The sequence below is a fragment of the Nesoenas mayeri genome (assembly GCF_963082525.1).
Source record: "Nesoenas mayeri genome assembly, chromosome: 1".
Lineage (NCBI taxonomy): Eukaryota > Metazoa > Chordata > Aves > Columbiformes > Columbidae > Nesoenas > Nesoenas mayeri.
Window position 1 is genome coordinate 105,836,728 of NC_137541.1, and position 24,203 is coordinate 105,860,930.

Consider the following 24,203-nt stretch of genomic DNA (forward strand, 5'->3'; position numbering starts at 1 on the left):
AGCGGTGCTGCTACAATAAAATATACTGAAGAAGGTGGAAAAATACTGGAGGGTTAGGGTGTTAACCCATCAGCAGAGGATTAAACAGGATGATTGAGATAGTTGCTGCCCTCAGGTGACAGCCCCACCCCTCTGGAAGGTGCCTTGTCCCTTCCAACAGTGCTAGTGAATGGCATAAAAATCCACTAGTAGACAAACTCAATTTATAATCCAGCATGCTAAGGTAAACAAGGAGCACAGATTCATATACCATTCAGCCATCAGTGGTGGCAGGAAGGATGCAACAAGGACAAAAGCCATAGCACCTGAGTTACTATCCCACTTAACCCATTATTAAATGTGCATGAAGACCGTGTGACTATGATGCCATAAGCTTCACCACTCCTACCACTGACAGTGGTGCCCACACTTCAGTCATCCCTGCAGCTTGTATTCTCTTATTCTCCAATGTGATTGGAACTGCTTGCTCTATATATACCAGCAAACCAGTTTACTAGTATAATACTTAGCAAGAGCCAATTCTGAGTGAATGTTGAATCTGCAGACACCATTACTGAAAGGAAATGGCACACCATCATCACAGGGACACGAGTGTGATGTGCACCCCTAAACAGACTTAAAACACGTTATCAACTTAGTTCTTTTTTTACTAATAGCTTTGTATCTAAGGTACAATTAAAATGTCAATTCCAAAAGGATATGGTGCTTATTAACATGATTTCTCTAGCCTGGGGCAAACCCAATTGAATTGTGTTACAAACTGCAAGAATAATATATAGTCATACATTCAACAAAAAGCAGCAAAACACTGTAAACAAACCTGGACTGCTGCCTCTACACTGGGAGTCAATTTGCCCACACATCAAATCTTGATGCCAAGTGCTGTTCTTTAGTATAGATAAATGCTGTTATCTGCTAGTCACACATCATCTAGTAGTGACAATATTAATATATTATCTTCCCATCCTTCTGTTCAAATTCTTGGTCACCAATCAGTGTTCCTTACCCCTGGATATCACTCTCCCATCGCTGGATCGTGCTGTATGAACTGTACCTATTTCAGAATAGCACTTGTCTTACAAAGGGGTCTTCTGGCAAGGACAGTGTACTGGGGCCTGTCAAACTGAGTTCTTCTGCTGATTCTGATAGAGTTCAGAGATGCCGCATAAAATTATTGGAGGAGGGCACTTCAGTCTAAATGACAGAGAAGAGAGCAAAGAGTTGGGTGATCAAACTACACATCCCAACTCTGTCACTCTCTCATTCTGATAGCCTCTAACAGATTACAGTACCTTCTGAAAAAAGCTGATCTGAGGAGATTGGATTCACCCCCAGATTTGGCACACAACTCTTCTGCAACTCTTGATCAGGTCGCTTAAATTTACAGACATTGATCTCTCACTTCCATGGGAAGATGTTTCAGTAAAACTGGTTATGCTATTTGGTAATTAGGTGGTGTTCTTTAATGAACCCTTAACAAATTAACAAGGCTGATGTGCTGAATTCCTTGAGCTGTGATCCCTCGAAATGCTATTCTTCTTCCATACTACCAAGCTTCTTACTGCTACATCTTCAAGACAGGGAGGTGCTTTGGTACAAGTGAAGACAAGTCATTTGAATAGTTAAAAAAAAAAAAAAAAAAAAAAAAAAAAGTTTGCAAATACTGTAATGTCAACAATACACATCAGGGACACCAGCTTCCTGAAACCGCTTCCAAAAGGGATAAAGCAGAACACATGATGAGGCTACCACTGGCATGAGCTGTAGGCACGGAGAGTTAGCAGATAGAGAGCAGAAGCCTTAGCAGATCACCTGCTCATGCATTACTAGCAAAATTCCATCATCTAGCAAAGGTGGAAAACAGGATGGAAAGAGACAGGTGTTTGGTTTTCATTTTGTTTGCAGAAAGAAGACAAGGAGAACAGGATTTAGGATTATCTAATTGTCATGAGTGACCATAGAGTTCATGCCACAGTTTGGTGTATGAGACTCACCCTAACCCATCCAATGCATTCTAGGTCAGGACTCTCAGTCTTGTTTACACTGCTACCACCATCTACCCTAGCAGCAAGAGGTTCTGCAAGTGATGGCAGCAGCAGCTCCTGACTTCCTGTTGAGCCAAAAAGCAAACATAGGAGAAAGTGCATTTCCAGCTTCATCCCTCAGTTGGATTGGACAGACTGGGGGATGGCTGACCCCAGATCTCTGACCCTCAAGCTATTGCCAAGCTTTTGTGCTGAATTTGAAATCAGTGTATTTGTCCTCCCTACAACAAGCTTGAAATACAGTCAAGAAATGTGACACGGTCTTCCACTGTCAAAGACCTGTAGCCTACCACCTCCCAGCAAAATGATGTACGGGCTCTCCTCATCAATTAAGTGCTTCAGGTACTATTTAAATCTGCAACACCATGAGTACTGAGTGGTGAAAAAGCTGTACAGATTTGGACATAACATCTCAAGCAGGATGGGAACCAACTGGCAAAAGCCAAGAAAGGATGAGCAGATCCAAGGAGCAGGACTCCCAAAGGAAGACAAAATTAGTAAGGATTTTTGAACCAAAAAAGGAGGACAGGGGATTTCTCTGATATGTTAAAGGCCGTTTTAAAAAGGAAGACAATAGGTCTGTTCTCCCTACCTGTAGAGGCAGGAGAAGAAAAGGGTATAAGTGCAGCAGGGCATGTGGACATTAGTAATACTGACTAATAGTAAGATAACGAACCACAAGGAATGGACCAGATAAGTAGGTTGTGATGTCCCCATTATTTAAAGCACTTAAGAATACATTAAGCAGACATCCAACATAAATACCAGTGGTTCCATTCTAGGACAAAAGGAAGAACAAATTATATGATCTCTGGAGCACTCTTCTAATATTCTTGGACACTTTGGGAAATTAGTATAAACACATGCAAGCAGGCTGCTAATGCAAGGTGTATATCTATATGATATATCTAGCAAAGCTTGATTAGTCTTCTCAGGAAACCTCCTAAATACAAGCTATGGAACCCTAGGCCCATACATCTGCAGCTCCAAAAACACCCCTTCCAACCCATCCATCCCCTTCTAACCCATCCATCTCCTACACACCCACAAAGCTCTTGGCTCACAGTTACAAGTGATGCAATGATGATTGATTCTCAATAAGTGACACACAGGGTGAAAGATCTAGTAAGTGAGCCTGGAGATAAGCTCCAAAAACTGATAGCAGTAGACACGAGACAGATTAGAAACCACATGTAGAAACCACAGCCAGAGCCAGCAGCTCAGCAGTTGCAAAGCCAGAAGTGCTGGATTACGAAGCATCAACCACGGACTGAATATCACTCAAAAATACACCGTAGACTATCAATGGAACATGAGTTCAGAACCATCAGAACATTATACTCCCAAGAAAGAACGATTGTTTAGAACCTTAAATTCATCCCATTTAGAATTCATCAGTATTTTTCTATTTACATCATGGAGTCTTTTGATTCCTAATAGTAGTACTAAACTTTTATTCCAGAGGAAATTCATCATTCCATATGCTAAGAAAAAGCACAAAATTTGAAGAACTGGCTTTGGCGTTGGTGACTGTCAACTCACACAAAGGGCAACTAGCTTCATCATATTTTATTTATTGGTATCTTTTTAATACAAATTTATATTTACATTTGCCGAAAGTCCATTAAAATAACAAAGATTATACATATTTCCATAAGAGCCTGCTTCAGACTTCTGTGGTTGTGGAACACCTTGAAAGGTGACATACAAAAATTTAGAAGAGAAAACCTCTCCAGGATGGCCTATAAAGACGACCAAGTAAACCTACATCACCTGCAGTGGTGGATGCTGATGCATTTCAGAGACTAAAAAAAAAAAAAGTATTACTTATTTCTATGGCCAAAGTATCCTGTTTCTTGGACAACTGAAAACACAGTAAAATTAGTGCTGTGACTCAATGACAAATGCTGGTTTCATAATTAGGGTGGGGCACACAAGCAACTATAAAGGTTGCCCCAGTCCAAGACTGACACTTCTGCTGGCTACATCTGAAAGCTCTGGATTTTGAGTCAGGTAAGCATAACCTTAACATATTAGGGGTTTCAAATCTTTCAACCTACCTTTTTTTTTTTTTTTTGAAGGCGGGGCTGGGGGAGGCCAGGGAGACCTGATCCAGGTTTACAGGAGAAAAAACAAAAAAAGAAAACTCTTTTCATCTAGGTTATGTATTAGGCATTTCACATGGTCAGTAAAAGAAAGAACAAGGTGTCCGATGTATTTCAAAATACTCATGCACAGGATTCTTACTCTCTGCTTTGTTTGCAGTTCTTCTCCAAGAAAACATCTGAGAAACATGGAACATTTACTGAATGACAACCTTCTGAAGTACTTTACCGAGTACGCCCTAAAGGAGGGTAATACCACTGCACTGTCCATTGCTGGGCTGAAAAGCCTCCTTCAGAACCAATTTGCACAGTACCTGAAGGTGAGTTGCTCTCTGCTTATGTTTCCTATGCTTCCTCGGAAATGGACAGGAAAAGGCAATAAGCCACTGGTGCTGCAAGGCAGGTTATTGTGCCCAAATGGCTTCACTGACTCCATAAGTAATCCTTAGATAAGGGTCAGCTTATAAAACTGCATTTGCATTAATGAACAGTAGCTCCGAACAGATATCTGAGTAGGGAGTGGGTAACAAAGTCCAATGAAATAAAATGCAAGAATCTAAGAAGCTGTCCAGTATTTTGAGAACAACAGTAATTCATTTTTGTAATTTCATTAGCATGAGGTGTCTAATTAAAAAAAAAAAAAGCAAAAAGAACAGCAACAACAACAAGAAAATATTTTTTTTAATTTAAATTATAATCCAAAACTGCTTTTGTATTATTTAACTATTTAACTAGCCCAATCAGGGATGTTACCAGAATACTCACTGCATCAGGGTGTTACATGCACTCTTACCAGACTCGACAATTAAAAGCAGCTAATAACCTCAACTACGTTTAATTCATTAGCAAGAAGTTTTCAACAGTAAACGCAGTATTCCTAGTAAAGAGAGGAAAAGGAGAGGGGAAGGAGACTCTCAGGTCTTGGTTGAAAGCCTAAAGAAAGTAGCAACCCATTTTCCAGCAGCATGTGCGGGGCCCAAATGAGTATCTAATAAAGTAGAAGGTGGTATGCATATTAATTTTTATTGGTGATTATGTACACACTGTAGCTGTTGTACCTGCTCCGTTTCCTAAACTCTAAATTTACGCACAAGACCAAAGTAACCTGTCTGTGTAATATGTGATACTTCTTAAATTGCTATTGTACCTTTTTTAACATTTTTGGTAGGTGATGCAAGGCATTGTATTTCTAGTTTAACCAGTAAAACCAGTGAACACAACACTCCCATAACACCTTAAAGTAACAGCAACTGCTACTGACTGCATCTCTTCTTGGCAATATTTCTCGTAGGAAAAGAGTTGTGGAAATCTAGTTATTTCATTCTTCTTTTTTTCTATTTTAAATACAGGATTCATTCTCACTTGATAATGTAGTTAAATTGTTGGACAAAGATAAGGACGGAAAAGTCAGCTTTGATGAGTTCGTGACAATTATCAAAAAGATAACCGGTACAGAAGCATAAGGCATCTGCAAGAATCAGTATCACTGCTTTGAAGAAGAGGAGCCTGGTGTTTGCGAACATCATACATGAACCTAAACCCACAGATTTGTTTTGATTTTTAAATGTACAGAATAAAGATCTGACATATAACTAAGTATGTCTCGTACTGTGTTTCCTGCACATTCACTGGCTGCACTTTCCAGCTAAGCTGCCTCACAGTTAGTTCGGAACTACCTTTTCTGTTTCACACTACATTTGAGAACGTGTCCCTTAACAAACCCTGCTTTACCTGAGCTCTCTTTTTGACCTGTAGCACAATTCAAATCAAATGGTTTCTGAAACACACAAAAGGAAAGACATATCTTTCCATTTGAGGACTATTCCCTTGCGTATCCTATCCAATTCTCCTCTAACTTCCGATTTGTCATTCACATAAGGTGACATTTACATGGTATAAAGAGTTCCAATTTTTAAAACCAAATTACGTATTTTCGGTAACAATGTAACATTGCTAAATACAATGACTGTAACATTACATATTTGTTTTAGATTATATTTACATAACTATGTACTTTTCTCATTATTACTTGTAAATGGGAATACATAAGCATATATAGGAACTGAGAGGTTGGTGTTGCAATTAAAACATCCATTACATTTATTTGGTGCCGTTTTGACCTTTTTATTGCATGATTCCCTGTGACGTATATATTTTCACAGACATAATTCATGCACATTATTATTTACTTCAAGAGGAAATTAGTGGAAAGGAAGAGAAATTAGAAGGATGGAAATTTGGGCGACAAGAAATTCAGGGGATTGGGCACTAATCCTACTAGAGAACTCAGAATTTTGGACTGAATTTTAACACCAACATCACCCATTATGCTCATAAATCAGTTAGATCTCAGGGTTTACTAAGGACTTAAAGATTCAACTGCAAAAGCTACAAACTGCTTTCAAGATCCCATACTACACTGGTTCCTATCCCTGAACTTCCTCTCCACGTAATGAGGAATAAAGTACTCAACACCAATGTCACATGAACAGAAGCCTCAAAAATTATGAAGTTTAAACAGAATATGAATATTCCTACAGGTTCCTAGGACATTCTTTTATACAAACCCTTCAGCTGTTAAAGTGTGTTATGTTTCTTGGAAGAAAAGAAAATCATAATATTTGGTTATTTTCTGGTTTAGAGAAATAAATAAATAAATAAATAAACACGTTTTTATGTCAAAACTAAATATCCACAACATGTATTTCCTTACTAAGCTACATTAGCTACTTTACATGCATAAATAAAATCACATAATTTTAAGAGGTGCTTTTGCATGAGCAGGACGTACATTCCTTTTCAGCTTCTTAGAAAACCTTAGAAATTTTTGACTCCATTCAAGTTGCTGACAGCCTGAATAGGAAAAGTGGGCATCAAGAAATAATCATGTTATAAGAGTGCCACCTACCGGCAAAATCTATTTCTGCACAATTTCTTCATAGAAAATGCACTTTTAATTTTACTCAGCGCAAAATCTGAAGCTTCACAATCCTACACAAGAGGCAATAGGTAATGAAAAGCAAGGGTCACAATTAAAATTATTTTTTAATTTAAAAAACACCACATTAGAATTATTCTGGATTTTTTTTTTCTTCCAGGGTAGTATTAGATGTAGTTGCAATAAATTGACAAACAACATTATTAAAAGGCTCATCCAAAAAAAAATCAAAGTTTAACAGTAAAGGAATATGAGGGATATGGACAAAAACAAATAACTCTTCTGCCATTCATTGAATCCAGTTCATTAGCAGTTCACAGACTATACAGTTTCCCTTTAAATGAGTTAATTTTAAAACTGTCATTTGCAACAGAAAACTCATACTAAGCACCACTCCCAAGCAAAGGCATTACTCTTCTGAACAGCTGCCTTCCTACTAAGAACAATAACAATTTACCTATCGTTATTACGCAAAAGGCTAGAAAGTGAGGCAGAAAGTTTATGAATATATAATAAGAACATGACCTACCAATAATCTACAGAGAGAAGATCAAGAACTTGATGGACTGTGATCACTGCTCATGTACCTCCCTCATTTTCTCTACTCAAACCAAACCTATGTTAAAGGGGAATTGAAGCCAAAATCTTAAATTGGTATTTTGATAGTGTAAATGGTATGGTCTGGTGAATATAGATAACTGCCATACCAGAGGTCTTTTTTTTTTGTTCTTCAGAGTACACATTTTTAATTTAAACCTAAATGAAAATATCCAATAGCAACTTCAAATCTCTCAAACGCAGCTTATAAATCACATCTTATTAATATTTCCAAATTCTAGGTCTCATTTCCTTGAAGTTTTCATCACATACATATTCAGCTTCAGGAATTATTTTTTCCCTACAGAATTTTAAAAACATAATTTTGCCTGTGTTACGTTATTAAGCCATTAACTTCTATTTTTTGTATGCAGAGACTACTATTTTTTCCAAGGTATTTGAAATCTTAACTCTACAATACTTGCAGTCATTTACACGCCAATATGATTGATATAAATATTCGGCAAAACAGGCAATACAGGGCTGTACAGGGCTTCCCTCCTATGTAAAGTTACTCGTGGGTGCTTTTGCAGAACTAAGGTGGAGCAACGTTGTTGTAATGATACTCAGTAGAAACAGATTAACAGCTAAAATGAAACAGATACTGAGTCTGACAGGCAACTCTCTACATCGACACCTTCAGTTGTACATCATTATTGTTCAAAACAGAACAAGTCACAATTGCCTCATCATGTAAAAACCTTTTATGATGCTTAAAACTTTTTACTAATGCAGACAATGCTCTTCTATAGTACAATAACTTGTGTTATTTTAATTGAGAGACAGTCTCCAGTAGTATCATTTCTCATTATTTCAGCCACCTTCTTCTCATTTGGAAGTCTTATTCCGAGTTAAATCATTACTTGACAATTTCAGCTTTTATTTCTAATAGCAAGGTTCAAATTTACATAGATGCAGATCAAAGGAAAACAAAGTAGACCAAGATATTTTATATGTACTTCAGAAAAAATTATCAGCTTTGATCAGTATAGTTTGAGTATTTGAATGCTTAGCAAAATAAGAAGGGATATAAGTAGCTGCATATTTTATGGTTGCTTCACAGTTTCCCAGCCAAACTACGTATTTGAACTTTTGTCTTTTTTCCTTCTTCTTAAAAAAATAAAAGGAAACAGAACTACTGCCTGACTGCCTTTCTTCCCCGTCTTCAGTTTTCAAAGCAGCAGGAATCCAAAGAAAAGTACACTGATTTTGTCTTAAGAGTGCTCAGTTGAACCACACAGTGACATCACAAGATCCTATCAGTGCTGACACAGTTTTTCCAATTAACATTGTAGAACAATGCAACATCTACATCAGTTCAGTAGTTCACAGGCCGCACTAATCTGCTTCTCTTCCAATTGTTTTTATTGATTAGCTACATTTGTTACTATATAAAATATGTAAACAGTATTTAGCACAAGAGGGACTCTGCTAAAACAGATTATTTAGCAGTTCTGATTACTGATGGGTTTCCCCCTTGGAATGATTTATATCTGTTTCTTGTGCATTACAATAACATACACTATGCATATCCCCATAGGAGCCTGCTTCAGGCTTCTGTCAGTCCGGAATATCTTGAAGTGTAAAATACAGACATTCAGGAGAGAAAACCTCTCCAGGATGGCCTATAAAGATGACCAAGTAAGCCTACATCACCTGCAGTGGTAGATGCTGAAGCATTTCAGAGATTAAAAAAAAAAATAATAATAAAAAAATAAATAAATTACTCATTTCTATAGCTCAAGTATCCTATTTATTTGACTATTGAAAACACAATAAAACTAGTGCAGTGACTCACTAATAAATACTGGTTTCATAATTAGGGTGGGGTACACAAGCAACTATAAAGGTTGCCCCAATCTGAGACCGTCACTTCTCCTGGATACATCTGAAAGCTCTGGATTTTGAGTCAGGTAAGCACAACCTAAACATATTGGGTGTTTCAAATCTTTCAACCTAACTTAAGTGATTTTATTGTTCATGGGGAAAAAAAACCTCTCTTTTCTTCTAGGTTAAATAGTAATCATTTCACATGGTCAGTAAAAGAAGGAACAAGGTGTCCAATGTATTTCAAAATACTCATGCACAGGATTCTTACTCTCTGCTTTGTTTGCAGCTCTTCTCCAAGAAAACATCTGAGAAACATGGAAAACTTACAGAAAGACAACCTTCTGAAGTATTTTACTGAGTACGCTTCAAAGGAGGGCAGCACCACCGAACTGTCCATTGCTGGGCTGAAAAGTCTCCTTCAGAACCAATTTGCACAGTACCTGAAGGTGAGTTTTCTCTGCTTATATTCCCTGTGCTTTCTTGGAAATGGACAGGAAAAGGCAATAAGCCACTGGTGCTGCAAGACAGGTTATTGTGCCCAAATGGCTTCACTGACTCCATAAAGTAATCCTTAGATAAGGGTCAGCTTATAAAATTGTGTTCGCATTAATGAACAGTAGCTCCAAACAGATATCTGAGTAGGGAGTGGGTTACAAAGCCCTACAAAACAAAATGCAAAAATCTAAGAAGCTGTTCTGTGTGGGGTTTTTTACGTAAGCCACATTTCATCTGGAATATTGCATGTGTTTTACTACATATTTTTTGTTTCAGTCTACATAATAAATCCTGAATCTAGAAAATATATTTAGGAAAAAATCTATAAACTAAGTAAAACAACAGGATAAATTGAAAAGTAAGAGACATGAGACAATTTCTATCTAGATTAAATTGTCACGATGACAAAATAAAAGTCTGCCATACTAGAAAGACGTCAAGCAAAGAAAAGTGATGCCACCACGCTAGAGAGAGAAATAACCATTTCCTGTAGCTGGAAATACCTAGGTTCTGATTTTATATATATTCTCTGACAGAGCTCTCCTGAACTGGACTAGGACTCCATTTAGATTCTTCTGCCAGATAAATCCTTAAATTCTGTGTTTTAGATAGCTGACAAAAGCAACTTTTGCTAAAGGTCTAAAAGAAGTTGCACCTCAACAGAAAAACACAGTATTTTGAGAATGACAGTAATCCATTTCAGTCACTTCATTAACATGAAGTGCCTAATTAAGACCAAAAAAAAAAAAAACCAACCACAAACCACTAATAAAACAGAAAGGCTTTTAAGGCTTATTTTCCTGTTAAAAAAAAGTCAAAAATTAATTGCCAAAAATTAATAGGAAATGTTACTGCAAATTCAGAAATATAATGCTTTTTATTAGCTGTTGACTGTTTAGCACCATTTTCACAGAATCACAGAATATTAGGGATTGGTGGAAATTGAAGTGTTCAGAAAAAGCAATACAGATGTTTTCTGTCTGGATTTCACACATTTGCAAGCATCTACTGTGTTTGCAGAAACATATGGCACCACAATAAATCAACATAAAAGTAGGACAGAACATTACAAAACATATATAGACAAAGTAGAAAAAAAAAAAAAAAAGAAAAATTTTTAAAATTTAAATTATAAATTTGAACTCATTCTATATTGTTTAACTAGCCTGATCAGGGATGTTACCAGAATACTCACTGCATGAGGATGTTACATGCACTCTTACCAGACTCGACAATTAAAAGCAGCTAATAACCTCAACTACGTTTAATTCATTAGCAAGAAGTTTTCAACAGCGAACATAGTATTCCTAGTAAAGAGAGGAAAAGGAGAGGGGAAAGAGACTCTCAGGTCTTGGTTGAAAGCCTGAAGAAAGTAGCAACACATGTTCCAGCAGCATGTGCGGGGCCCAAATAAGTATCTAATAAAGTAAAAGGTGGTATGCATATTAATTTTTATTGGTGATTATGTACATGCTGCAGCTATTACACCTGCTCCGTTTTGTAAACTTCAAATTTACACGCAAGATCAAAGCAACCTGTCTGTGTAATATGTGATACTTCTCAAACAGTTATCGTATCTTTGTTAACATTTTTGGCAGGCAATAGCAGACACTCTATCAGTTTAACCAGTAAAACTGGTGAACACAACATTCCGATAACACCTTCAAGTAACAGCAACTGTTACTGACTGCATTACTTCTTGGCAATATTCCTCATAGGAAAAGAGTCATTGAAATCTAGTTATTTCATTTTTTTTCTTTTCTTTTTTTTTTCCCCCATAAAAACAGGATTCATCCTCAGTTGATACTGTAATTAAATCATTGGACAAAGATAAGGATGGAAACATAAGTTTTGATGAGTTTGTGACAGTTGTCAAAAAGATAACCGGTACAGAAGCATAAGGCATCTGCAAGAATCAGTATCACTGCTTTGAAGAAGAGGAGCCTGGTGTTTGCGAACATCATACATGAACCTAAACCCACAGATTTGTTATGATTTCAAAACATACAGAATAAAGATCTGACATATAACTAAGTATGTCTCGTACTGTGTTTCCTGCACATTCACTGGCTGCACTTTCCAGCTAAGCTGCCTCACAGTTAGTTCGGAACTACCTTTTCTGTTTCACACTACATTTGAGAACGTGTCCCTTAACAAACCCTGCTTTACCTGAGCTCTCTTTTTGACCTGTAGCACAATTTAAATCAAATGGTTTCTGAAATACACAAAAGGAAAGACATATCTTTCCATTTGAGGACTATTCCCTTGCGTATCCTATCCAATTCTCCTCTAACTTCCGATTTGTCATTCACATAAGGTGACATTTACATGGTATAAAGAGTTCCAATTTTTAAAACCAAATTACGTATTTTCAGTAACAATGCTGTGTGATGACTGTAACATTACATGTTCATTTTAGATTATATTTACATAACTATGTACTTTCTTTTGTTATTCCTTGCAAATGGGAATACATAAGCATATGTAGGAATAGAACAGTTGCTGTTGCAATTAATACATCTGTTACATTTATTTGGTGCATTTTTCACATTTTTCTTGCATGATTTCTTGTGACACATGTATTTTTGCACATGTAGTTCATGTGTATTGTTATTTACTTCAAGATGAAATTGATTTACATGTGTTTCTTGACCGGAACTGAGATTTCAAAGATCAGGTTAAGATGCTGAAATATGTCTGATAATAACCAATTTCAGAACCTTAATATAGCTCAGAAGAAAAGAATATCTGTTATATGCATACTGCTTCAATTGTAAACACTGTATTAATCTTCTCTGACACATACATTCCCTTCATTATTTTCCTAATTTTATGTCCACATAATTTTCTCTTTAATATATATTTCTTACTTGCCCTTGAATGCAAACTACAACTCAGTTAATTACTTATGTAATAAAATTTTGTCCTAGATATATTGTACTAATACACACTACAATTTCTACAACAGAAGACACTGCTGGTAGAGCTATAGCAGACAAGCATCCATGTTCATGATTTCAGCGAAGTGTGGAGCCCTAACCTGGAGCCATCTACTGTGAACAACCTTTAGAATAATGGAGAGAAACCCTCAGTTCCAAAGGGTGCCTCACCACCTCCTGATGATCTGACTGCATCCTGAAAAGGTACCTGGGGTGACTCGCTGAAATGCAGTCATGAGAAGATAAATAAAACTGGAACTAAAAAGCCCTAAAAACAAAGATGCCCCAAGAATCAGTCTCATGTACTATCCCTCTTGCTTCCCAAAAAATTTACAGTAAGCTTTCAACATCATCCACATTTTACAACACATTGCTGTTATGAAACTGACCCCTCCAGAGAAGCAGTACGTCTTCACATACATTCAAGAAGGGTGAAGGAGGAGACCTCTTATGATGGCAAACCCAGAAGTTGGATGCCAAATGCAAAGTTCACCTGAGGACACTTCCAAATTCCACCAAGTTTTAGCAGCAAGTCTCACACTGCAACTCTGAAGATCTCTAATTTACCTTCAAAAGTTCAAACTAGATTAGCTCTCTGATGCATATCAACAACCTTTACAAACAGATCAAATGCTTTAAAAACCTCCTATTTGCATGTTTCAGACTAAAGTAGATGTGGAAAAAATGTATTTTACTTATGAATCCAAACAAAACTATTTTGAAGGAAATTGATACAGAAACAGTAGGTTACTACGAGCAACCCACTTCTTCCTTCTTTGTTTGCTTAAAAGCCCTCTCTTACTGATAGTTTTTAAGTTTTACTATTATGACAATGTGATATCATACTCTCTTGAACTAGGAGATACCTGGAAGAACTCCACTCCAAAATTTGACCATTGGCATGTGATACAGAGAACCCTGTCACATCTACAGCATTTAAATTTTCCTCAAAAGGAGGGCTGTGAGATGCATGGGAGAGAATGGTGGAGTGGTTATTTACACTGTTTATATAAAGGAAAGACAAGAATTTTTCGACAGCTTTCCATATAATCCTTGTCCTTTTATATATATTTGTGTTTTGACAATAGCTTTGTGCTACACTTTCCAGCTTCCCTCTATATTTTATCCTCTATTAAAGCCAACCTAATTATTATTGTCTACTTCCAGCATCAGTCTACAGCCAAGGAAATTATTAGAAAAATTACCAAAATAAAGCTAAGACCAACCACAGAGGCAAGCAGGTGAAGGCAAGGGTCCATTAAAAGAAAATCCTTTTTTAAACAATACCAACACCTCTTCATGTCATAACATGTAAAAACATATAGACCTTAACTGACACAGAGGTAACTCCCTTTTTAACAAAAAATGCATGTTCACAAAACATGCAGGGAAAAAAAAATCAGTACTTACAACAGGGTTTTTTGTATCTGGGTCAAATTCTGTAGAATTTGCATCTGTAACAGAAGTTCAAAACAAACATGGTACATTTCCATTATTCTACATGCACTACAAATTCATGATGACAGTTCTGTGGCTTTTTAGAGCTTGCCTGCATTTAAGCTACAATCTAGTATGCTGAAACATACTGTACCACTTCTGAAGCAACCACAGGAAGCACATGACCTCAATCACACACACTCCATCTCCTACTTCCCAAAACCTTTTTCTCTCTGCTCTTAGTGGTAGAAGAGCTAAATTTCTTCATACTATAACTGCAATGGCTATGGTTCAGCTACTTCAGCTAATGAAAGCAAGTGAGAAAAGCACTTCTCACTTTTTTCTCCTCACCACCTGCACACTCCAGGAAGAGACCGCAGAGGTGAACTGTAAGAACGTTTTCTCCTACGCTCCCTAGATCAAGAGGCAGCTTTCAAGCAATCTGCATAATAGGAGTTCCTACTCCCTTGTACAGGAAGGTAGCACAGAGTGCCTAGCTGAAAATGATCGTGTTGCAAGAGCAAAGTACCTAATGATCACAGGATCTACATAATAGTTACAAAAATAGATATACATTTCACATATAGATTAAAATTTCTTCTAAGCAAATCATATCGACACCAGCATATTGAGCTTACCTTTCCAATTCAAACAGTTTCTTGCAAATTCCACAACTGCTAATTGCATTCCCAGGCAAACTCCTAGAATGGAAGACAAAAGCTCCAGAATTTAACAGCACAAAAAGCAGGACTGACAAAGTATTTGCTTCTCTGTCTTAAACTTGACTGCTTAGAAATCTTGGTACTCAGTATATATACACAGACTTATCAAAAGCTAAAATAAAAATGGCTGCTCAGCGTAAAACTCACTCTTCGAACCTGGCACCATGTAAATACATGTGACATTATGTGCTTTAAGGTCTTTCAATTTTTTTTTTCCCTCCCATCTATTTTACCAGTAAAAAAATAAAGACAAACAGAAGGGGAAAGGCTGTGTATATTCAGATTCAAATTTTGCTTTAGCAACTAGTCAATGTCATTACTTGTAAAACTGTAAGAAATGCGGAGCAGAAACTAATGCTTCAGAGGCACTTAAACAGCACTTAACTTACAGACCAGATGCCATCTTTAGACTTTACCATTATAAAATACACCAGTAAATCAACAAAAAAAATCTAATATAGCAAATGTGTCCAAAGACACCTATGTTTTCTGCACTCTGATTCATATCTATAATGATGCTGATTTAATTACACTGAGAAGCAAAGACTCTCCACGTAAAATGTGAATTTAGTGAATAAAACCTTAAGAGTAGGGATAGCCTTTTTCTTCCTTCCTTACACAACAGAGGTAGTACATGACTGATGTAGTACATGACTATGACCCTTGGCACTTTTTACAAGGCAAATAATCACAATAGCACATGTACGTCCCCAGGACAGGATCTTTCCCTAGTGCGAGTTTGTTGTTTGGGGTTTTTTTTTAATCAAATCAATTGGCTTGCTATATACCTCCAAAACACAATAATTTCTGATTGTAATGACCTTACCAAGAAAAGGTTTTTTCTTTGTTCTTGCCCAGGAGATAGCTTGGAGTTTGCCTTCTGTTCCCCGAATTCCAAACCCTCCTGGGACCAGAATGCCACTGTAATGACAGCCATATATAAAGCAACCAACATGTAGAATCAAGTCAGCAAAGGAAGTCTGTACAAATTGAAGAATGACTTTTGAGGTTACAATAAAGCAAGCACAATGCATGAATGGCATGTTTTGTAGGACCATTCAAAATACACAGAATTTAACTCTACATTTGGAGATTTGTCTCATTTACCCACCCCAGTTCTCATCTGACCAACTTCATCCTTCACAGTGAAATTCCTACTATTTAAATGCATATTGCTGAAATAAACTAGCTACATATTCACTGTTCTAGGATCTTAGCACCAAAACTTTGTCTGCTAAGCAATACTGAAGAAATGAAGGCATTTTGACAACAAACAACATCCCTTTACAAATACAAATTGAAATCCCAGCAATGATTCTTAACAGAGACATTTGCAGAGTGTCACCAGCATTTACTAAGCTTTTATCTAACTACTTTTCACTATGATGCATGTTGACAAAGAAAAATATGACAACTGAAGTCTAGCTATCAAAAAAACCACCATCAGCAACAACAAAACACAACATCCACCCCAACCAAACAAGTGCAATTTGTCTAAAGAGATTAAAGCAAGTTAGAGGATATAGGTTGATACTATAATTTGCTATGTCTGAAGTTTGTCATTAACCATGCACATCTATACCCTTATGTAAGTAATGCAATTTGGATGCACTGAGAAATCATTTACCAAAGCATTTTTCATCACATGAAACAGATACCATGGTCTGCATTTAGGATACAGAACACCCCATATCACTTACTCTGCTTTGCATAGTTTGTGCCATGCCTGGTGATATTTTACTGAGTTCTCCGCTTCTGTAGAACGTTCAAGCTCTGTTGAGTCTATGTACTAATAAAGAAAAATATGCAATAAAACAGTAATTTATTCCACAGAAAGAGCAGCATACACTATACAACCAACTTTTTAATAGCATTAAGACAAATTTCTTAGAGTTTCAAGTGAATTTCCCAATAAACCCGTAACAACTTCACTGAAGACTCAGTATTTGCTGTAGTTGCAGTAATCCATATCCCTTTATTTGCACAGAGCTCCAAAGCTCTGCCTGCCCCCAGTCCTCATTTTGCAGCTCTCCAGGTAAGCAGACTTGGTAGAATGCACATATCTACATAGCCAGGTTTTCTTCCTATGGAAATCAGGGCACCAATCAAGGAGTGGTGCTGACCTTACCCTGACATCCAAACGAGATGTGGCCAAGGTGTTCACTTTCTTAGATTTTGGGTGCCATAGTTTAACTAATCTTATCTCAGACTGGATAAACCTGTGTTGCCTAGCTTGTGCAAAAGGCATTCCTGAGGATTGATGTGAAATCATCAACTGTACAGAGGGAGGCAGATTCAGTATCTATGTTCTAGCAGAAATATTGCATTATAATAGAATCTCTACTGCCATCAATAAACATCGCTCCTGAGGTACCACTAGAGCAAATCAGTGGGGCAGCTGTGTACTGCACTGGGGAAGCAAAAGATCAGAGTTTGATTCTTGGTTTTGTCAGTCTTTTTCTCAGAATAACATAATTAATAGCATCCTCCTGTAGAGTCCATTCCCCATAAAAACAAGATTGTCTGAAATGACAGAACACGTTTGTGTGCAGAGAAATGCAAACAACCAGAAGACTGCTGAAAGTTTTCTAGATAAGATTGCCTCCTGGCAAACATTTTCTGTTTTTTCCCCACTCTAGAGGGCATAAAAAATACAACAGAACAATAACTATATGAATGTTATTATTCTATACTAGTAGGCTACTATAGGGTAAACTAAAAGGACACTTTATCATACTGAGAGGTTGGGAAGAGAAACTAACTACAGTTGAAGTTAATTGTGATTTCCTTGCCAGCATATTTATCACTTCGAGTAGCATCAACATTTCATCATTCAGATACATAGACACTAGGTTATGAGCTGGATGCCATATACAGTGCTAAGCAGTTCCTTCAGAACACAGGATTATACAGAGAGCCTTTGGACAGAAACACTAAAAAGGAGGTTAGCACAGGCAAGTGAAGCCCTTGCCTGTTAACATCTCAGCACCACAGCAGAGATACAGCAGTCATCAATTCACAAGCTTGTTAATGCTCTATTTAAGGCTAGCTGCACACAAAGCTAACCATGCAGTTGCAGACTTGGCACCTTTTACTTTTTTTTGCTAAAAAGCAAAGTTATTTTACACTCTATAAAAATTTCCCACTATGTAGCCACCAGTATAAAACATTCTTTAGAGTAATAGAATCATATAGGTCAGAAAGGACCTTGGGAGGTTCCTAGCCCAACATCCGTCTCAAAGCAGGTTAAACTAGAGCAGGATGCTGAGGGCCATTTCCAGTCAGGATCTGAAAATATTCAGGGATTCAATCTGGCTGTTTTCACTTACTTGTTTTTCACGCACACAGAAACAACTTTTTGGAGTATTTGTTCCATACTCTTCCCAGGGAATGAGGTGAGGCTGAACCTCTTTCTTCGCCTTTTTTAAAGATTAGTGCATCATTTGCCCTTTTGTTGTCATCAAAAACTTCCCCCAATTGCCATGATCCTTCAAAACCGATGGAAAAGTGGCCTCATGATGACACCAGATGGCTCCCTCAGCACTCTGAGATGCATTTTGTCTGGTCCCATGGACCTGTGTATGTCTAACTGGTTCAAGTACTTCCCAACTATATGTCTACATGTATTGTGGAAGAAAACATATTGTGGAGGAAAGCTTATCTATTTTCTACAAGCAGATTTTTTTTCTTCCATTATACCACCTCCCCTTTCCCTTCAAATGAAAGGAGACAGCTTTAGCCTTAAAACATAAGCAATTTCTTCCCTAAGCTGAGTTTCTGGCAGTTTTGTTTTATATTTTCTATTATGCCTACCAATTGGCTTCTTAGTCACATAAACACATAAAGTTTACTTTAATTTTGCCTGGTCCTTAGATTTTCAGAGATACTTTTTAGCAGTGAACACAATGCATAAGTTCCTTAGTATGTAGAAAAATATTTCCTCTTACTAAACATCAAGTTATTTTATTTTCTTGAGCAGTTTCCTAGATGTTTTACATGACAGGTAGCAACCAGTTCTTTGTCTCTATACTATTCAACATCCAGCATACCTTACCTAGAAGGACACTCAGATACATAGTTTCTGGGTTTTTTTTTTTTTCCTTTTCTCTGAATAGGAAGGGCCTCTTGGCACTTCCCAGAGAATAAATCAACGCACTTCATTATGTTCTCAAGCAAACTGAAATTTGCTACCAGGTTTCTGATATGAGAAACTCCTTTAGTACTCAGTGTTCATGGTTTAGGGAACTTAACTGTCTTCTCCCAAAAGACACTGGAAATATCACTGGCTATTTGGTCTGGCTGAGATGAAGTTAATTTTGCCCACAGCAGTCCCCATAGTGCTGTGCTTTGTGTTGGTAGCTTGCAAGGTGTTGTTAACACACCAGTGTTTTGGCTTCTGCTGGGCAGTGCTCTCACGGCACCAAACCTGTTTCTCCAACATTTCCCCCTCACACCCAATAGGCTGGGGGTGGGCATTATCTTGGGAGGGGACAAAGCCAGGACAGCTGACCCAAACTGACCAAAGGTATATTCCATACCATATGCCATCTAATTAGCAATAAAAGCTAAGAAAAAATGGGGAGGAGGAACGGAGCATTCGTTATTATGACATTTGCCTTCTGGAGCAACTGGTACCCATACTGAAGCCCTGCTTCCTGGGAAGTGGCTGGACCTCACCTGCTAATAGGAAGTAGAAAATTAATGTTTTGTTTTCCTTTGCTTCCACACAGAGCCTTTCATTTTGCTTTATTAAACTGCCTTTATCTTGATCCATGAGTTCTTTTCCATCTTATTTTTTCCCTGCCATGTCCTACTGACAAGGGATGTAATAGGGATGCTTGAGGGGCATCTAGCATCCAACCAAGGACAACCTACTACAGTCTTCTTTCACACCCAACCTAGGGCATGAGGAATTCAATATAAAGATAGCAATTTGGAGAGCTAATGGGTAAAACATGGACTGAGCATTGCTAGAAAGCAAAGAGCAGAATGATCGTGGGGAATTTCTGTTGTTGAAATTGTGATGAAGGGACAAGGAGTGGATTGCATGTAAATTGTCCACTTTCTACTCTAATATCTTCTATTTTTTTTTATCAGCAGTTACCGAAGTGCATAAATATACAAATCTGCTTTGATCAGAGAGAGGTAGAGACCAAAATCTACTGAGTGCAGTACAGCCTGCAAATGCCCACTTTGATCAATTTATCTTATGTCATTTAATTAATCACTCTAAAGCAGCATGTTGTGCTGATACTTTGCAATCATTTATTTCTCTTTCGCTACTGCAAGTTGACAAAATGTCCCCTGTACCCATTAAGTGAAAATAATACACACTTCCACATTGCTTCTCTGCCTTAGATTTGCCATTCCTGGCAACAAAACCCAGCAATGGAAACTGATAGCTCCACCTGTGAGAAAGCTGGTAACAGTTTTTCCCTGTGCAGATCAACTTTCTATTCTCATCAACACGAGACAAATTAGGTCCCTCGACAGTCCTATATTTGAGGAACTACTGCCTTGGAGAAACTAAGCTTATGGGCCAATTTTGATATCATTAGAATCCTGCTGAAAATAAATTGGATGGCTCTCAGAATATTAACTGAAATGAAGAGCAACAGCTTCTGGCAGTGGATTTAAAGACAAACTCTTTCCAATTTACCTGTTTTCTCCTCTCTTTAAGCTAATCTTATTAACATGATAAGTAGTCTCATGAGAACAAGTGAAACCTACCTTTGACAGTAAATATAAATTTGCAGGTAAAGTATGCTTTTTCATCAGATCCAGTTTTAGGTAATTTTGCAGCATTCCTTTCAAAAAAGTTTCATTCCAAATAAAGTAATTAAATCCGTAAACACTTATTTAAAAACATGAAGTGCTAGGCCGGTCTGTACTTATCTGCACAATTCATTTTCTAATTTCCACATAAATTCAAACTGCCTTACATGATGGGAACTAGAAAAGTATATTCAAAGTATTCCTGAAAGCAATATCCAGATATTTCCTCACCATTAAATCCAGTTTGTGATTAATTGCCAGCGCAGAGTGTTCCAGCGCCTTGAAGACAGATGCATAGCAATCACTTAGTTTTGTGTACTTGCCAACGAGAGCTATGGAACACACCTTCAGCAACCTTTCGTATCTGACAAAAACAAGTTTCTCAGTTATTACACCAATTTTCATAAAGAAAACATTTTAACAGTGTTTGCTTTTTCCTTAACTTTACAAAACATCTTCTAAAACTCAAAACTGACAATGTTTTTAAACCCAGACTATTCGCAGGTGTTAATCAGCAGTATGTTACTGAGCCCAGTCCAGCTTGGTGATTTCACAGCAGCTGAAAACCCAACTTGAATTAAAACACCTCTAGAAAAAGCAGCAGAAGATAGAATACCTGTCAGCCATTTTCTTCCATTTCATCAGAAGATCACTTGGTTGGTCATCAATAGGTAAATTTAACCTCTGTTTGAAGTACTTAATGATGCCTTGCTCTTCCAACAGGATTGGTACTCGGTAAGTGGAAGAAACATCATGGATAAATATTACCTAACAAGAAAAAAGCATAACATAAAAGGCTTATCTAAATATTTTTCACAGGAAACATACATTCTATTTTTTTGTACACAAGAAATAAGTTACCCAAAAGGTAAAAGCATGTTTCATCACACGAAAATAGCTTGTCAAGCCTATCAACACATCAGTTTTAATGGAAACTTCTGGCCCCAAAAGCAGTAATGTTTGCTAATATTATTTTTGCCTCTCTTATACACTTGAAGAATATTAACTGGGAAAGAAAGAACACAAATGGGACCTAACAAAACAGACCCAATTAGGTTGCGATAAAGTCTCATAAAAGAATTGTGTTAGTGAATTAGGTTATGTAGTTAATTAATGAGTATAGACAATTCAAGGACCATTTAGTTAAGGACACATGTATAAACCATGTCCAAGCTGCTGGCAGTTAAGTTCATTGCACTTGGCTTACATGAGACTGCAGAGTTCAGACTCCTGAGCAGAAGTGTCCTCTTCCCTGATACACAGGAGAAGTAAAGGATACTCAGTTATCCTTGAGTTACTTCTGTTCATCACATAAGTATGTACACATGCATTCAGCGCCATGTCTCTTTATGTGCTCATTCAACGGCAAAAAGCATAGGATAATCACAGCCCTCCAACAGTAGGAATATGGCTTTTCCAACTGTTATTCCAAACTTGGCAGCTACCAACCTACAGATACTGACATTAAGAATCCCTAGCCGCTCTAGGTTACAGCCATGCTGACTATGGAGACTGTTATAATCCTAAAACAAGCTGAAGACACTTTTTTGCTTTTGTTTTGGCAGTATGTACATTGAAGCAAGGAGAGGGGACTCACTTGATAAAAGCAAACTAAAAAAAAAATCCACTTCGAAGAAGTCTGTGGACAAAATAGCATGTGGTCCTTATGGACTAGTTATGGCAGTCCTCGAAATCATTTCCAGGCACGCAAAAGACAAGAAAATCATCAGAAGTAGTCAATATGGATTTACAACCAGGAGGTATACTTGAACGACATGATAAACTACTACAATGAAGTGACTGGCCTGGTAGATGAGAGAAGAGCAGTGGATATTGTCTACCTGGACTTCAGGAAGGCTTTTAACACAGTCTCCTTTAAGATCTTTATAGACGACCTGTTAATGTATGGGCTGGATGAGCAGACAGCGAAGAAAACTGGCAGAATGGCCAGGGCCAGAGGGTGGTCATCAGCAGCACTAAGTCTAGTTGAAAGCCATTAACCAGCAGTGTACCCCAGGTGTCAGTACTGGGTCCAGTCCTGTTCAACATCTTCATTAATAATCTGGATGATGGGGCAGAGCATACCTTCAGCAAATTTTCAGATGATCCCAACATGGCGGGAGTGGCTGATACACCAGAGGGTTGTGCTGCCATCCTGCCAACAGGCAGGAGAAATGGGCTGACAGGAACCTCATGAAGTATAGCAAAGGGAAGTGCAAAGTCCTGCACATGGGTAGGAGCAACCCCAGGCACCAATAGATGCTGGGGATCACCCAGTGTGAAAGCAGCTTGGCAGAAAAGGACCTGTGCATCCTGGTGGACACCAAGTTGAACATGAGCCAACCAACAGTATCCTGGACTGCATTAGGAGGATGTTGCCAGCAGGCCAGGAGATGTGATTTTTCCCCTCTATCCAGAACTGATGAGGCCACACCTAGAGTCCTCAGTCCAGTTCTGTGCTCGCCAGTACAAGAGAGACATAGACATACTGGGAAGAGTCCATGGACTACAGAGATCCACAAAGGTGCTTAACCAACTGGAACATTTCTCCTATGAGGAACGACTGAGAGAGCAGGGACTGTTCAGCTTGGAAAAGGATTTTGGGGTGGAGATGGAAAAATCTCATCAATGTATAGAAATACCTGAGAGAAACATGCAAAGATGGTGCCAGGCCCTCTTCAGTGGTGCCCAGTAATAGGATAAGATCAATGAGCACAAACCGAAACACATGAGGTTCCCTCTAAGCACCAGGAAACACTTTTTCACTGTGAGGGTGACCAGGCACTGACACAGGCTGCCCAAGAATGTTGTGGAGTCACCATCCTTGGAGATATTAAAAAGTTGTCTAAATAATGGTCCATGGCAACTGGCTCTAAGTGGTCCTGCTTCAGCAGGGGAGTTGGCCCAGATAACCTCCCTTCCAACCTCCATTATTCTGTGATTCTACAACGGAAAATAAATGGGAAGTGTGCACTGAAAAGATTGATCCCCTTGAGATGATTGTAAAACATTGTTTTAGACAAAAAACAAACTGTAGCTTCCTCTCCACTGGCATTGCATATAGTTCCAGGAACAAGACTGATGATGCATCTAATCCTTCATAAGAAATCTAGGATCGTTCTAGGGAATATATAGACAAGTGGCCAGTGTCTTCTGAAATTCAGAAGTGGTTCATTAATTTTAAGACACACAGAAGACTTCAGAATGGCTCTGCAGAATTATGATGAATATAGTCATGAAAAGGGGAAAGAAAAAAAAAAATAAGGCTGCAAGACAGTATGGCACCCAGCAGCATCCCAGTTCAATCCACTGGGTCTAAC

At 37.8% G+C, this 24,203-nt stretch overlaps 1 protein-coding gene across 1 annotated transcript in view; it reads right to left on the bottom strand.

Annotated features, from left to right (window-relative positions):
* Positions 1 to 24,203, bottom strand: part of CTPS2 (CTP synthase 2) — a 75,435-nt gene that overhangs the window by 37,972 nt on the left and 13,260 nt on the right. Inside the window, exons 8-13 of the mRNA XM_080361619.1 lie at positions 21,500 to 21,651; positions 21,115 to 21,247; positions 16,809 to 16,897; positions 15,935 to 16,029; positions 15,025 to 15,087; positions 14,360 to 14,403 (exon numbers count right to left, since the gene is read on the bottom strand). Of these exons, the coding sequence (XP_080217745.1) occupies positions 14,360 to 14,403; positions 15,025 to 15,087; positions 15,935 to 16,029; positions 16,809 to 16,897; positions 21,115 to 21,247; positions 21,500 to 21,651 (576 nt within the window). The remainder of the gene's footprint in view (positions 1 to 14,359; positions 14,404 to 15,024; positions 15,088 to 15,934; positions 16,030 to 16,808; positions 16,898 to 21,114; positions 21,248 to 21,499; positions 21,652 to 24,203) is intronic.